We start from the raw sequence: 17,067 nt of genomic DNA, 5'->3' as shown, positions 1-17,067 counted from the left end.
GGTACAATACCCAGCAGCTAGGTGGCAGCTGCTTTCCCACCACAGGGAGGTTGTGGACAAGACAGGGCAAGACAAGCTTGCTTCTGGACACCCTGCACACGGCGGCCCCGAGGCTGGACCCTCCTAAACCCTGTTGCTCAGCAACTGTTTCCTGTGTAACTTAGCATGGTCTGGATCCTGCCCCAACGCTCTGTTGAAAGGCTCTCCAGGTTCTTTCCTTTTGCCATATCTGGTGGCCTTTCCAGTGCCCTTGTTCTAGGGTTACTAGATTTAACAAACCCAAAATACAGTGCCCAGTTAAATTTGAATTTCAGATAAATAATGAATGACATTTTTAGTATAAGTGCATCATGCTTATACTTATTAAACTTATACTAAAAAAATCATTGTTTTTTATCTGAAATTCTAGTTGAATTGGGAGTCCTGTATCTCATCGGACAACCCTACTTTATTCTCTTTGTGTCCTCTGTGGTGCATGACCTCATGGCCTCCAATCCTCCTCAAAACTCTCTTCTTTTGGGTTGTCTCACATTTGTCACTTTTCTTTTTCCTGCTCCTTCTGCCTGGTTAGGTGACTTCTGGAGCTGGGACCATTAGTAGTATCCCTAGGCCTCCCCTGTGATCTCTGTAAGCTTTCTCTTTGGTGAGGGCATCTAGTCCTATAACTTAGATCAGTGGTTCTCAAAGTATGATGCCAGACATGAGGCACCAGCCCCTGGAAACTGGACAGAAATGCACATTCTCCGGCTCCAACCCAGATCCGCAGAAGCAGATCTGGAGCCGGGCCCAGTAGTCCATACTGTAAGAAGCCCTTCAGTTGTTTCTGATGCAAGCTAAGGTTTGAGAACCATTGGTGTAAGTGAGGGCTTCTATGCTCTGGACTCCTGAGTCTTTATGATTGGCCTCGATTTCACACCCAAACTTCCCTCTAACATTTCACATTGGAGTGTTCTGTGGAATGTTAATATATGAAAGAAAAGGCAAAAATAAGCTGTCTGGTCACACAGGGTTTACCTAGTATTGCAGTATATCTTGAGGGTATTTGACTATTGGGACTACTTCTAGGAGGTTGTGAAAAACACGACAAAGGGATAGCTTCAGGAGAAACAGAGCAATCAAAATGGATTTCATTATCATCCTCCACTAAATCCCCTCTACCTCCGACAGCCTGTTTCTTTCACAGAGCCCCAGTGTTCTCCTAGTTAAGAAGGCTTAAATTATTGGAGTTATGGCTCCTCTTGTACTCAATCAGCTTCTGAATTTTAGGGACTCAGTCATGATAGTATTGGAAGATAGGAGACCGGGGTGATCTTCAAGAGTCAAACCAGCTGTTGTGGCTTCTCAGAGTCAAGGCTCAGGAGGTACTGCTTCACTGGGACTTGGAGAACAGCCTATTCACCCCAAAAGGCAATTCTGGCTGATCTCAGCACCAGGCACCAAGCAGAAGTCTGAGGTGACAGGTAGACAGCTCCAGGGCTATCTAGAAAGCCATAGTGACACGAGGTCAAGGAATTAGGGAGAGAACCCAAGACCCCAGGGGCACCTGGATGGTTCTGTTGGTTAAGTGTCTGCCTTTGGCTCAGATCATGATCCTAGCGTCCTGGGATCAAGCCTTGCGTTGGACTCCCTGCTCAGCGGGGAGTCTGCTTCTCCCTCTTCCTCTGCTGCTTCCCCCCCCCCACCGCCATTTATGCATGCTCTCTCTCTTTCTCTCCCCTCTCCCTTTCTCTCTCTCAAATAAATAAATAAAATCTTAAAAGAAAAAAAGAAGAAGAATCCAAGACCCCAAGAGGCCCATGAAGAGCTGGGCGGCCTGTCCAGGAGGAACCGAGGAAGAAGGCAAGGAACGAAAACAGGGATTGAGGGCAAAGAAAAACAGAACATGCTTTGAAGAGCTGAAGACCTAGTGGAGACTGGGTTACTGACATGAGTAGTCATGGAGAGGCTGGGGCCAGCCCTGCCTTCAGAGAGAAGGATCTCAGCATTGGGGGTGGCTGGACCACACCCGCAGGGAGAGCTTCAGGGGACTGAAGGGCTCAAGTACCAGGGAGTCGCTACAGGACACCATCATGAGTTTCTGCCAGGACATAATCACTTCCATTAATGCCGCTTGAATTTTAATATGTGTTGGAATCACCTGCGGATCTTATTAGAATGGAGATTCTGATTCAGAAGGTTTGGTGGAGTGGGGGGGAGGCTGAAAATCTGCATTTTAACAAGATCCCAAGTGATGCTAATACCACCGGTCTGTGGATCGCATTTTCTGTAGCACAGTCAGTAGCAGGGGTGCTCAGAGGACGGTCCCTAGACCCCCAGAGCCAGTATCACTTGCGAACTTGAGAGAAATTCAGATTCTCAAGCCCCACCCCAGATCCCCTGGATCCGAAACTCTTGGGGTGGAGCCCAGTCACCTGGGCTTGAACCCACCCTCTCGTGATGCTGACACAGACTGAAGTTTGAGAACCACTCTAGTAGAGAATCTGAGGGGGGCGGGGTGAAAAGCCAGAGGGATGGGAGCTGATGTTCGTTCTGAGGACAAAGCAATGAATTACTGTGCAAGTAAGACAGAAACAAAGATCAAGTTTTAGTCTATTTACCTTACAGTTATGAACAAGTATAACCATTATAATAAAATGAAGACATAACTCTGAAAACTGCCCATATTCACTTTTTAAAATAATCTTTTTTTTAATCCCCATATCATCACAAGTAGTAGATATTCTTAGGAACATTTTCGAGATGAGCACCCTCCCTGTCAAATCCGGCCCCCTCTGCTGCCGGTAGGGTGTAACTGGTACGGGCACAGGGAGGTAAGGGGCAGTGCCCTGCACTGGGGATTGAGAATGGCTCCCTGAAACTCTTTCATTGCTGTTTTGTGTCTTCCCTTGTCTTGTCTGGTAGCTCAGATCACACGTCCCAGCCATCTGTTCCCTCAGCTTCCATCCCTGTCCCTTACTGTGGTGCAGATCCCTGTGCCCCGCCTTATGACCAATGGAGTTCCACACACACTGTCTCACCTGGGTTAAGAGACGTCAAGGGGACTAAAACATGGCTTGTCCTTCAACGCTGGGAACCAGTCACCGGTGAGGGAACAAGCTAAATGCTGCGAAAGAGATTCACACAAAACATCACCCGACTGCCATGCACACTCGGATCTCTGGGTCTGGCTGGCTCTTTTTAGCCCTTATTTTCACAGGCGTCTGTTATTCTTTAAAACGTGTGGGCTGTTTTCCTAAGAAGGGGACAAGTAGGGTCTGTCTCTGTCACTTCCTTATAGCTTATGCAAAGCAGGGGACACACTGAGTGCCAGGCCACAAAGCATGCGCTTGCTCAAGGACAGATGCCCTTGGGCTCCCAGGACAGGCAAGGCTGCTCAGAGCAGATCCCCTTCTACGGAATAGGTAAGAATTCAGAGTCTTCAGAAAGTTGGCTCACAATGAAAAGCTGCGTCATGTCTATGTTTAAGAAAAGTCTTTTCAAATCTCCACTTAAAACACTTGATCTGTACCACCATGAACACTTATATCCCAGAAGCTTCCACGAGCTGGTGAGGATTACTATTAGAGGAGTAGGAATGGTCAGGAGGGGCAGTGTTCAAACACTGAACATGTTACCCTCCCATGTCCCCTTGAGGGCTTGTGCAGGGGATTCTAGGTTCCCAGGAGGTGTTGTGTCATAGCTTGTTTGAACATTTCCTCAGAAGTGGAAATGTCTCATATAGAAAAGGGAGAGATGTCTCCATGAGTACCACCACCGTGATATTCTGCAGGCCCATCTGATATAAGTGATTTTATTACCCTGTGAGCTAAATCTGGGTTAGTCTGGATGACACAACTACACATTTTAAACAAGAAAATGCCATTAAAAAGGAGATTGATTTGGATGCTCTTTGCTAGGAGAACAATTTTAGATCTTAGACCAATTTTTCAAATATTCTTGACCACGACCCACAGTAAGAACACATTTTATTTTGTGAACCAGGAAAGACACGGATTAATATATAATTTAAACAAGTTTTACAACATAACACTTCCCCTTACCACACGTGACGGCCTGGTTTCTCTATTCTTGCCCCACTCCTTCCTGTTAAAAGAAAAAAAAAAGTGACACAGTCCACTGACTTCACAGTCCATGAATAGGTGAGACCAGCATTTCAAAAACAACCACACAGCGATCTGCAGGAGAGATGGGCTTCAGATCCTCCATCTCAGGTACCCTGTGGTGAAGGAAGGGGGATCGTCCCCACTCCCACACCTGGGAACACACTTAGGTCACAAGAAAGTGTGATATAAATCCCTCTCTTCTAGAATCTGACCGAAAAAGCTCAAAGGAGCAGTCTTTGCTTCTCTATCTATATTACACTTAAGATATCAGTAAGGTTCTTAACCATGACCTTCCATAGGGAAGAGGCCTCATCGGACTGGCCTACAGACGAACTCCCATGAGCAGAGACTGTGTGCAGCAGTAGGTCTGGCACAGCTCTACGAAGGGCCACCAAGCAAAGGAGTGGTCGGGGCACAAGGCTGGCACGTCCACTGTGAGAATCCTGCTGGCTCCAACAGTGTTCCTCAGCCCATAGGTTTCAAAGAGTTCTTGAGGCGGGAGGATGGGGAGAAGGTTCTGGGACAAAAGAAGTCAAGGAAATGCTGGGTGAAACAACCTGGGGCCTACGATGTGGTAAGTGCTGTGGTGACTCTCAAGGAGGTGGGGTGCAGTGTGCAGTGCCTTCCTGTCATATTTAACCACAGAGCCATTTTTTGCAAAGCCTCACCAAATACGTGCAGTGTACAGTTTAGGGACTGCCACCCCAAGGTGCCTCTACCTGCTTCTCCCTCCCCTTGGCAGAGACGCAGTGCAGACAAGACTTCTCTGCTGTTCCAGCTGAGGGCAGGACCAGGGTGTTAGGACCCTTCACGGGGACGTGAAGGCATCACTGTATTTGGTTAGTCCGTATAAAAATGACAGACCTTTGTCAGCACCTTGAGTGGACTCTTGATCGTTTATAGCTTCACCGTTTGTGGTTTGCAACAGAGAACTCTGCATCCTGCCCACCTCCAGGGGGCGCCATTCACACAGACTGTGGAGCGAACAAGGCCCCTTGGACCCAGGGGGGCAGCAGCAGCCCTCTGAAAACAGGTCTGTGTTTTAAATTGTAAAACACAGAGGTGCCTGGGTGGCTCAGTGGGTTAAAGCCTCTGCCTTCTGCTCACGTTGTCATCCCAGAGTTCTGGGATCGAGCCCCACATTGGGCTCTCTGCTCAGCAGGGAGCTTGCTTCCCTTCCTCTCTATCTGCCTATCTCTCTGCCTATTTGTGATCTCTGTCTGTCAAATAAATAAATAAAATCTTAAAAAAAAAAACTGTAAAACACAAAACAGGGTTGGTTGGAATGTCCGACACATTCTCTTTCACCCCTGACTCCTGCATCTTTGCACAGATGCCGTGAGTACCACGTCTCTGGGTGGGAGGAGGTTGAAAATCTTAAAGACTGACGGGCGTTCAGCTTCAGGCCCAACAGTCGCTGTCTAGGACATCTAAGAGACATCTAAGACTCGATTCCATCACCTGTAAACCAGGAATGATGACAACAGGTATCCCACCGAGTTAAGGAAAATAAGGGATAATAACCATCTTTATAAATGTCATGAGTAGTCACTTTGTAGGGAAGCCAAGTCCTGCTGCTGCTCCCTGCCCTCAGGCTTCTGTGCTGGGGTCCGCCACCACGCAACCGTGGCACTGGGCGATCCCGGGGGGACAGACTCAGGGACAACTGGGCTGCAACACGCTTATGCACTGAAGTTCTGAAAGATGGTACTGTCCCTCAACTCTATGATTTGTTCTTAGCCAGGAGTAAGGTGGGACACCTGAACACTGGCCTTTACCCAGAATTCCTTTCACTGGCTTCTAAAAAATTCTGCCTTAAATAATTTCTGGAATAAAAGCTCTAATTATCCTGGGTTCCTTGTATATGCACCCTTACATGTATATCCAGAACATGAAAATACAAACATACTCTGATCTCAGAAGTGAAAATTTTCACAGCAGCATCTCTCTGTACGACTTATTAACCAGAAAAAGAGGAATCATGTTTCCCAAGTCTAGGAGAATGAAGACTTAGAAAACCTCCCCAGAGCACAGTTTGTGATGTGGCATCTCCCGATGCTGAAATCAACATCCTCAAGGGGTACATGTATGGAAGGTGGTTAAATTACCTACATTGGTTTAATTAAAAAACAAAAAACAAAAAACAAAAACCATGCTGATGAAGTTGCTGATCAAGTTGCAAAATCCTCACCACTCTTCCCAGTTCTTCCTAATGGCATCAGTTCCCTACTTCCAGTCCTTTCTCTACAGACCTGTTTTCCCTGAAGTCCCAGCCTTGTGAGAGGAAGCGACTTGCTTGGCCATGCCGGTGGACGATGTCTGCACGTTGGCGCTTGTCTCTGTGTAGCCAGTGGTGTCTCCTCCTGTGTCCCCCTCCGTGTCCCCGCTTCTGCACACACTTCTCTGTCTGGACTGTCTAGACCGTCTGGCCAGCAGCAGGTTCCGGGCCGCTGCTCTGTACTTCTTTGAAATGAGGTTGTAGAGGATCGGGTTGATGGAGGCACTCAGATAGAAAAGTTGCAAAGCAACAATGTTAAAGTACTGAGAGAAGTTCATCATCCAAGAATCTTCTGTATTTATGTAAATGATTCTGCCCACGTGGAAAGGCAGCCAGCAAACTATAAATGCCAGAACCACCACCACTGCAAAACAAGACACAGGCACCACAATGAGCTAACGCATCCGAAAACAAGGGCCCCCGAGAACGATCCGAAATAATAAACAACAGCAAACAAATTAAATAAAACTTTTACCTAGCCAAATCCCGCCCCAGAACAACTTCCAGGGTGCAAACAGCACCCATATTTGCTTTAAGACTGCATATAAGCGTTATCAAGGCTGGACATAAACCCGAAGGAGATATTTGTACTAACAAGCTGTTCTGGCAGGCTTCCTTCCACAAACCTACTTCAGAGACATGTTCTCTGTATTCCGCTGAAAAGAATTCTGCAAGGTCTGCACAATCTTTTGTTTTGCTTTGCACCGCCACCCCCCCAACCCGGGCATGGTTCACTTTAGCCTGCGGGATAACTTAACGTTAAGTTTTTGTTGTTGTTGTTTGTTTTTAAATTTAGCTTAATGTGCTTTACCCCATCTCCTCAAGGGTACTATGAGTAATTCTCATCTAACAGAGATGGGCGGTTGGTTTACCCATCCTGGATCAGCCAGGCTCACGGATCCAGCGGCTTAGCGGACCCAGGCATCCCACCCTCCGGGGCGCCCTGGGGTTACCCAGAGCTGGTAGAGGACTGGAGACGCTTTTCTCTGGAGACAGGCAGGACCGACAGTTGGAGGCTGGAGCACAATGGCACAAGGAATGTAGCTAGAAGTGGCGCTGGGAGACGAGAGAAAGGGGACGCTGCCTGGACCGCGCGGGTAGGTGTGTTTGGAACACAGGTGGTGCCACTTACGCAGGACGCGGACCGTCTGCCGGTGGCCCTTCTCCCGCCCGGAGGCGGCCCTGCCGCGCAGCGGCCCCCGGCTCCTCCACAGCTCCCGCCCGATGAGCCCGTAGAGGACGCTGAGGCACAGAAAGGGCAGGAAGAAGTAGGCGGTGGTGACCCATAGCATGACGCGCAGCGCGCCCAGCTGAGATGGGCTGGGCCGGCACTCGCGGCTGAACAGCGCCGCGGCGGCCGCGGCCTCAGGCCCCGACGGCGGGGACGGCGGTGGCGCCCGCGAGGCCCCGAGGGGCGACGGGGTGAGCGGCGCGCTGCCGTTAAGGTCCCGGACCGCGTGGACGCCTGGGTCCTGCTCGACGCCCACCAGAAAGAAGAAGGGCCCCGCGGAGAGCAGCGCCACGGCCCAGAGCGCCGCGATGAGCGCGCGGACGCGGCGCCGGGTGACGAGGACGCGGGCGCGGAGAGGGCGGCAGATGGCGAGGTAGCGCTCGACGCTGAGCGCAGTCATGTGCAGCAGCGTGGCGTAGGTGCAGCCCTCGCCCACGTAGAGCGAGAGGCGGCAGAGCAGCTGCCCGAACACCCAGGGCCGTGAGCGCCAGAGGCGGTACAGGTCGAACGGGAGCCCGAGCAGGATGAGCAGGTCGGACACGGCCATGCTGCCCAGGTACAGGTTGGTGGTGGTCCGCATGTCCGGGTTGCGCCCGATCAGCAGCACCGTCACCACATTGCCGCTCACCCCGACGGCGAAGAGACCCAGGCACACGGCGGTCACCGGCACCAGCGCCCCCAGGGGGAAGGGCGAGCAGAGGTGCTCGTCGCAGGGCAGCAGCACTCCCTCCGCGCCGTCGCTGCTGTTCCAGGGGCCGCCCATGGACGCGCGGCGCCGGGCGGACGCAAGGACTCGCTCGGCGCCCCTCCGCGCCGCCGCACCCACGGCTGGCCCCGGGGGCCGAGTGCGGACCCCGCCGGCGAGGGCTTCCTCCGGCGTCCGGCGCGCAGCGGCTCACGCCCCCCTGTCCGCACTGCCCGAGCTCTGCGGCGCCGTGCGCGGGGATGTGACTCGGCAGGGTCCGCTTTGAGGACCTCGGGAGCGGGCTGCGCGCAGTCTCCGCCCCCGGCCACCGCCCGCCCCATTCCCGCCCCGCTCCCACCTCACTCTCGCCTCACTCCCGCGCCCTCTCGTCTGCGGGTCGCGTGCCAGGGAGCTTCCCTCCCCGCTAACTGGAACGCGGGAGGAGGCCGTGGCGCACGGGTCCTGCCCCTTCCAGGGAAACGGCTGCTCATCCCCCGTGAGGTGGGTTGCTGACCCCAGCGGAGCGCGGGCGCTTTGGCTGCTCGAGTACAGAGGGGGACCTTCTAGCGGACCTCGGCTGGTGGCTGTGTCCAGGCGCTTCGGAAAGGCTGCCTCCGTACTAACAGGAGAGGAGTCTGAACTCCGGAATCTGGAGTCCCTTCCGGGTTCTAGTTCGGTCTCTACAACCGAGGGATCTTAGACCCGTCCCAGCCTCGCCCAGTCCAGGTCTCCTCGTCTGTTAAGTCTGCGAGTAGGAGTGGAGGGAGTTGAGCAGATAATTTCAGCCATCCCTTAAAACCCTGGAACGGGTGGGCATGACCACGACTACTTGTTTTAAAGAACAAGAGTTGAGTATTAACGTGTGTATTTGAGGGCTTACATGTGTTGTATTGTTCCTGTGTACAAAATATATTTTATAAACTAAAAAGCAGAGTATTTGCCAACACTAGGAAGAACTAAAATTCTGGGGAAAAGACGAATACTGATTTGAGTCCGTTCATTGCGGTCTTTGATAATAGCTGACCCTTATTGAGTGCTTAGGGTGTGTTTGGCCCTTTGTTTTCCATTCAATCCTCATGTCCTTGGGAGCTCGCTCATTTACCCCTGAACAAAGTGGGTGATTTTATCGCTCACCTTGTGATTTTATCTCCTGATAAAGTACACCCTCCCCCCCACCCCACCCAGGAGGCTTGAAACGCTCCAGTCACCCTGTGGATGAGTTGGTCCTCCCATGCTTCCCAGGCAGGGGGGCTCCTGTGGACATCCCTCATACCCTCTCATTACCAGGACCTGGGAGCCCTCTTGCATCTCAACCTCCGTCACCCCCTTTCTGACCCCCCATCCCTGGCTTTCTAGCGTACTTTCTCTAATACCTCAACTCCTGCAATCCTCCACCCACCCCAGAACCCCAGATAAGTTGCTGCTCCTACCTTTTCATTGTTCCTCACCTGCCTCAAGTCCTCGCTTCCTACCTGACCCAGTTGAAACTCCTGATTAGCAATCCCGATCACTCCCAGGCAAACCTTCAACTCCTGTTCTCTTTTCTCTGTTGTCATACAGACAGGGTCGCATTGACAAGAACACAGCCACACCCTTGGTTAAGTCCAATCTTCGGCCTACTTCGGGCACCCTCCCAAACAGCTTGATTGAGCTTGAAATTCACCACCTCTGGCGCGGCTCTCCGTTTTTCCTTGGCTATCCTCAGACTTACTTCTTCCATCCATTCTTCCACCCTCCAGACCACTCTTTGGTACATCCTCCTCTGTCCTTAATTCCCAGAACCTCCTCCTAGACCCTCGTTCTCACCTGGTGACCTTGATTCTAGGAAAGAATAGAAGCAACGGAAGAGAAATTCTCCATGTTCCCACCCCACCCCCACATGCCTCCTCTCATTTCCCGCGATGTGCGGATGAATGAGTAGGTGGGACTTGTACTTGAAGTCAGCTCTGCCCCCTTCTTCCTTCACCTCCTCAAGGACCTCACTCTAGCAATTCCCTCTCTTGCATCTTCAGAATTTCTCCCTCTTCTGGATCATTTCCATGTGTCCAGCACAAGTGTCGATATTGTGTCTCCACTTTTTCTCTCTCCCTCTGTCCACTCCCAAACAAAGAGAAAATGCAATTTTTCGTCTGTTGTTTATCTGATTTTCCTTTCGAGCATTCACTGGCTGGGAAGCAAGAGAGTTAATTGTCTAGCCTGAGCAAAGCCTGGTGCAGTTGGAAGAATGGGACGGTCCCTCTGTGTGGTGTTCGGTTCTGGATAGCATGCTTCTCCCCGAGCCTCCTCTTCCTCCCCTGCGTTTCTCAGGGGAGCCCAGGTGTTTGGGGGTGGTCAGGGGGCTTGAAGTTCCTTATGAAATAAAAGGGGCAGGGACACCTAGCTTTGTGTGGGTTCTTGGGGTGCCCAGGGCTGGCATTTGCCACATTCCAGTTCAGTGCCCTCTTCTTGCTGGCCACCAGGTGGTCTGCTAACGCCAGAAGAGAGGGCTGTGGTAGTGAATTTGTGGTCCATTTTTTTGACTCAAGGGATGCTCCCTGGCGTACCTGACATCTTCCCTTAGCTCTCCCACATGCAGTCCCTGAGGTTCTTCCCATTTCTCCATTCTGCCCCAGAGCCTGATCGACCCAACCTCTGCTGAAGGCTCCTTGCTCCTTTCCCCACCCTCCACAGTGGCCGGCGCCGGGCAGTCTCATGAGTGTGACCTATGCGATCTCCCACTATTCTGTATACTCACCCTCCATTCAGACATTCCCCTTCTTTGTCGTAGTCTCTCTACACTAATTATCACCACCTGCCCTACTATTTAATGTACTTAACTCTTTGTTTGTTATCTGCCTTGCCCCTTCCCCTCCCGACATCCTATGGTCCAGAAGGCAGGGCTGTGCTCTGTTGTGTTCTGTGCTCTTCCCCTAGTATCTGGATCGGTACCTGGTACAAAGCGAGAGTTTAATAAATATTTGTTAACTCAGGGCATGAATAAGCTTCTGCAGAACCAGGTACCATTATCTTCTTTACAATTCCCAGTGATTGAGAATAGAACTTTGATTAGAGTGGGCGTTCAGTGTTTGTTGATGTTCTAGTTCCATATAGGACACCGATATGGAGAGATGGGTTTGCAGCAGGTTTTTTCTATGCTTCGAGGCTGCAACTCAAGCAGGACTTGGTCCATGGGGCAGATCCAAATCCTTATCATTAAAATGGTTTGGTGTTCTGTGTTTTAGGAAGAAATGAGATGAGCTATCTGGAGAATGACTAAATCTGCTTTCTACTTTGTATCTCTGAGGTTATCCACCAGCTTACTGACTTCATACATCTGAGAGGAAGACAAGGACGTCCTCAGGCGTGTGGGCGCCTTTCCCCTCTCCCTTGTGAGTGTATCTGCCCCTGGTACTTGTGTGGGGTGAAAGTGAGGCCAGGTCTGGCCCCGCTATGGCTCTGGTCCCTGGAAGCAAGAGATTGGTATCATTGATCGGCCCTTGGCCCCTGGCTGGAGGCCTCATAGGTTGGCTTTTTGGCAGGCTGGGATGTCCTGACTAAAAATAAGCTAACGCTGGCAGCGGGCAAGGTGCTGTTTCAAGTATTCGCATATTTTAACTCATTTAATCTTCAATAACAGCATTATGAGGTGGGTCCTTTTAGGACACCCACTTTATTTTTCAAAGATTTTGTCTTTAAGTAATCTCTACACCCAACATAGTGTACTTACAACCCCGAGATCGAGAGTCTCATGCTCCACCCACTGAACCAGCCAGCCAGGCACCCTGCAGGATGTCCATTTTACAGATAGGGAAAACCAAGCACAGAGACGCGATCTCACGAAGTGGAATTCCTGGCTGCTTCTCAGGCAGCCATAACCGCTGTGCCATGTGGCCTCCGGCTATATAGACCATGGCACTAGCAACCTTAGGGGTGGGTGGCATGTTCTGGATTTGGCTAGGAACACGTCTTTTAGCTCATATTCCAGATACGAGCTGGACAAATGGAAGGACACAGAAAGTTTTGAGGAGCAGTAGGTTACATCCATAACTTGCAGTTTACCTGTTGACATTTGTAAAAACTCCACAGGTTTAATTCTCGGTTCTGCACAGAAGAGCAGGATGGGAGGCAGACGTTGAAAGCGGAAGGCACACAGCAGCTGACCCACATTTTGTAGCATTTCAAGCCAATGTCATATAGTTGGGAAGTTGCATGTGACGTTCCAGCTTTTCAGCTTGTCTTGCAACATGGCAAGATCTGGCAGCTCTGGGCCCACATTCCCCGAAGGTGGTGGCCCTCCAGGCTGAGCAGGGGCATCTGTGTTTGGACAGACACCCACTCAGCGGGCACACCACAGCCTTCATCCCTCACACGGTGGCTATGTGGGCTGCACACCCAGCCTCTTCTTCACTTAAAGACTTGCTGGCTCCTGTAGGCCCCTTTATTTAACAAAATATGGAGATGGCAGAGCTCTGCCCTGGAAGGGGTAGGAACCCCCGGCAGAAAAGGCTGAGGGCTGGCTCTGGCTGAAGCTCTCTTGAGAACCTGACCGCCACCTTGACCCCAAGCCTCAGACTCTCCCAGGTTTCTCTGTGCACGGCAGGGACATGGCAGGGCACATTCAGGCGAGACTCCTGATATGCTGTGATTGTTGCTGTAGCAATTTTCTCATGGTCCTAGTTTCTCCTAAGAGAGACAGGCTCCCCCGTGTGATGATTATCAAGGGTGCTGGTGGAGAGGGAACAGGTCCCTGTGAAGGGTGGTCAGAAAGAGGGTGTAGGACTTGCGAAAAACCCTCCCAGAGATTCCAGGACCCCTTTCCCAGCCCCAGTTGATAGTCCCCGGTCAAGAATGACCGTCGCAGCTCCCGTGCCGTGGCCGCTCACCCTGGGCCCACTTGGGCTCCCCTTGCTGTGCTCTCTCTGCCACACTACGGTCGGTGGCATCTTCTGCACCATCAGCCACAGGAGCCCACTTGGCTGACGTGGTGACGCCACATCCAGACTTAGAGAGCTAAGCCCTACCGCTTGAAGTGTCATGCCACCCTCGAAGCTCGGGAGATGCTGAGATATAAGCCACGCTTCTCCAGGCTCCTGTGATAGCAAAAATCTCAGCATGTTCATGAAGATGAAAACAAAGAGGGAAAACTGTGAACATTGTTTATGATGCAGCCGATCTGAATTGCAACATCTGGGAAGACCTGCGAGTGCTACCTGAGATGACTCTGTTCCTCCTGCCCTCCCTTCTTCCAAGTTTTTCAGCACGCCGCCTGTCCAGTCAGAATGCTGCACAATGGCCATGTCCACACAGTGAGGAAGACGTGTCTAAAGTAACAAGGAAAAGCTTATGGGCACCTTCATCCTTATATTCATCTTCTGGGGGACAGAGTTATTATTGTTGGCTGTTTCCACCTCTTAAGAGGGCTGGCTAGGTATAACTTTGTCATAGGAATTAGGAATATGAATGTTCTTACTCTGTTTCTGGGGAGCGGGATGCAGGTAGAAGGACGTCTGTCTTTGGGGAATGCCTCTGTCTTTCATTGGGGGTCAGCGTGGGCGCTTTCCTTGGGGAACCCTGCACAGAGTGATGAAGAGTGTGGGGGCAGAGTCACCACTTAGTACGTGGACTTGGGCAGGTGTCTTGATGTCTCAGAGCCCCCGGCTCCTCATCTGGGTATAGGGCCCACCTCATCGGGTTCTTGTGGAGAGTAAACGTGAAGTCCTCAGCTCGGTGCCTGGCACGCAGTCGGCCCTCTGTAACTGTTAGTTCTTCTTAATCACGATAATAACATAAAAAAGACGTTGTCCTTGGGGCCAAAAAGCCTGCTATCTACTTCTTCCTTTGGTCAAATCTTATTATGCCTTCTGTCCCCCATACCTGTGCCCCTGCCCTTAGCGCTCCTTCCATTGTTTTCTGTCGAAAGCCCAACCCACGTGCCTTTCAGGAGTGCTCAATGTGTTACCGTTTCTAGGCCACTTTTCCCAAGCCCCTGGGTGTGATGCGAATGTAGTTTCGATGCCCTCGGAGCTCTCGTTAGCTCCCTGATACCCCTGACGTACCGGGGCATCGGTGAGCAGACTCCTGCCCGTCACCCCCACCTTCCTGGAGAGCTGCCCCCGTTACAGCCTCTTGGTGTCTGTGTGGGCAGCTGGGAGTGGGCCCATGGTGAACTGGCCAGCTGTGCAGGTGGAGTGCGCGGTCAGAGCAGGGCAGGGTCTGCTGCCTGAGTCAACAGCCTCCAAGGACCGGTGCCCTAACACCTCACGCATTTGTTTCTTGTTCCCTAGAGCCTGCCTCGAGTGTGGGGGACAGTCTAGGGGTGTTGTCTCCATTTGGTGGCTCACCGTTCTAGGTTGCTTTGGTCATAGGCCATCTCCATTAAAGCAGATGTCCCCTTCATCTCTAAGGCAGGGGGAGAGAGAAAATCAAACGCTTCTGCCTGAAAGTGACTGTGCTAGCTTCAAGCTGCAAGTCCCTGGGCTCCAAAGCCACCCTACCAGGGTTCTGCAAATATTCATCTTCTTGGCCCACCCACTCCCTGTTGGGCTTGTCAGCAGGGGTGCTGAGGGCAGGGGGGTGAAGGAGGCACTTGCTCCTTCCTGTTGGTTCTCCTTTCAATGTCATCCCATTCCTCCTTTCAGTGTCATCCTTGTGTCCTCCCAGCAGCACTGGCTTCGGTCTCCAGCTCCTTTAGACACAAATAGAAGCGCCGCCAGCCTCAGGCAGGCAGCCGCTCCTCCTCAGAGGTCTGATTCCCAGTTCCCGGGGCTCCTCTAACCTCCTAGGTTCTGATACCTTCAGCATCTTCCTTTTGCTTCCAGCCCAAAGAGTGGCAGCCTTTTTCTAGATATTTATTATCTGTGTATCACTTGTTTGCTTTTACAGCTCTCTAACACTTGTTGCACCTCTAACTCTTGTCACACCAAGGTCCAGTGTGAAAATGATCCTTATTAAGTATCTGGTGTGGAATCTGTTTTCCTGGCTGATTCCTAATGAATGTCTTTTCTACTTACATTTCATTGGCCGGAAGTCACCTGGGCTCTTCCAACCTCAGGTAGGTGGAGAGTGCCCTGGAGGAGGAGAACCAGTATTTGGCCAAGGACCTTATATTTTGGAATTCAAACCATGTGTTCTAATAACTAATGCCGGAGAGCAAAATTTCTGACCACTCGTCAGCTTAAGACAACCATTTTATTGTGCTAATTCTATGGGGTAGGAATTCAGGGATGGCTTGTCTTTGCTTCTTGTTATCTGGGACCTGAGCTGCAAAGATCCAAAAGCTGGGAGTGGCTTGATGGCTAGGGGCCGGCATCACCTGAAGTCTCATTCGCTCACCTGTCTGGTACCTGGACCCAGGAGACTCAAAGAGTAGGACACCTGACTGGAATGCTTGCATTATTCTGCACTTCGCTTTTTTTTTTTTTTTTTAAGATTTTATTTGTTTATTTGACAGACGGAGATCACAAGTAGGCAGAGAGGCAGGCAGAGAGAGAGGAGGAAGCAGGCTCTCCACCGAGCAGAGAGCCCGATGCGGGGCTCAATCCCAGGACCCTGAGATCACGACCCGAGCCGAAGGCAGAGGCTTTAACCCAGTGAGCCACCCAGGCACCCCTGCACTTTGCTTTTTAACTTCATAATATGTCTTGGTGTTCTTTCCAGGTCAGTAAATAGAAGGCTACTGTATTCTTTTGGCTATAGGTGCACAGCATTCCATTACATTGAGTATAGTTTATTTAATCATTTTCTCATTGTGCTTATTTCAGTATTACCCCAGTCTTTTGCTGTTACAAACGGGTCTGCAATGAATAGTGTCCAATGTGTCACAAGTGGGTGATTAAATGTGTAGGTTAAATATTTGTCAGTGGACCTGCCTGATCAGAGAGTATGTGCAATGTGTTATATCCCTTCATAGGTATTGTACAACTTAAATTCCACTAGCAATGTCTTGTTTTTCTGCCGTGTTTCTGACATAATGTGTAACCAAAATTTTGCAGTTTTACCAATGATAGTGATAAATGGTTTTTCTGTTTTATCTTGAGTTTCTCTTGTTATGAGTAAGAATGAGCATTTTGTTGTATGTTTGAGTTCTTTGTATTTCCTTTTCTGTGAACTGCTTGAATCCTTTGCCTGTTTTTACATTGGGTTATTGGTTATTTCATCTTCACGTATTTAAGAATTTATGTTTTCCTATATTAGAGACATTAAATAGATTAGCCCTTTTCTGGAATATGAATTGCAACTATTTTTTCCCAGGTTTGCTATTTCCTTGGACTTTTTAAAAAAAACTGCTATGCATAAGCTTATATTTATATGGCATTGAAATGATCACTCTTTCCTCTTGTGGGTTCTGTATTTTGAGGGTTCTGATTTGATAGGCCACTCCCATGCCAGGATTATACAGGAGTTCTTTCACATCTTTTATTTAGTTTCATTGTTTGTATTTAAATGTTTGATTCATTTGGAATGCATTCTAGTGTAAAGTGTGGATGATATGGATCCGACTTTTAATTTTTGGGTGGCTATCCAGTTGTCCCAACATCATCTATTGAACGGCTCATTTTTACTCCACTGACTTGAGCTGCCTGCTTTACCAAATACTAACTTCCTGCATGTTCTTGAGGCTGTGGACTTCCTGTTTTGTTCCTTTAGTTTTTTTCAGTGCTAATATTGTTAAGTTTTCGAGGCATTGTAATTTAGTGGAGCTAGTCTCCTCTCATTGCTCTTTTTCAGTTTTTCTATTTTTATTTTTCTAAATGAATGGCAGTGCCATACTTTTATTTCTAGTGGGTTTACA

General features: G+C 50.2%; 1 protein-coding gene across 1 annotated transcript; it reads right to left on the bottom strand.

Moving 5' to 3' along the window:
- Nucleotides 1-6,347: 6,347 nt before the first annotated feature.
- On the bottom strand, nucleotides 6,348-8,375 carry MLNR (motilin receptor; the record flags this gene model as incomplete). The annotated part of the gene is made up of 2 exons (XM_080799386.1): nucleotides 6,348-6,745; nucleotides 7,514-8,375. 2 exons carry the CDS (start codon nucleotides 8,373-8,375, stop codon nucleotides 6,348-6,350), a joined length of 1,260 nt encoding a protein of 419 aa, XP_080655512.1.
- Nucleotides 8,376-17,067: the final 8,692 nt, after the last annotated feature.

The sequence above is a fragment of the Martes martes genome (assembly GCF_963455335.1).
Source record: "Martes martes genome assembly, chromosome: 3".
In the NCBI taxonomy this organism is placed as follows: domain Eukaryota; kingdom Metazoa; phylum Chordata; class Mammalia; order Carnivora; family Mustelidae; genus Martes; species Martes martes.
The sequence above is the reverse complement of the archived record's forward strand: the minus strand, read 5'-3'. Positions and strand labels throughout refer to the sequence as shown.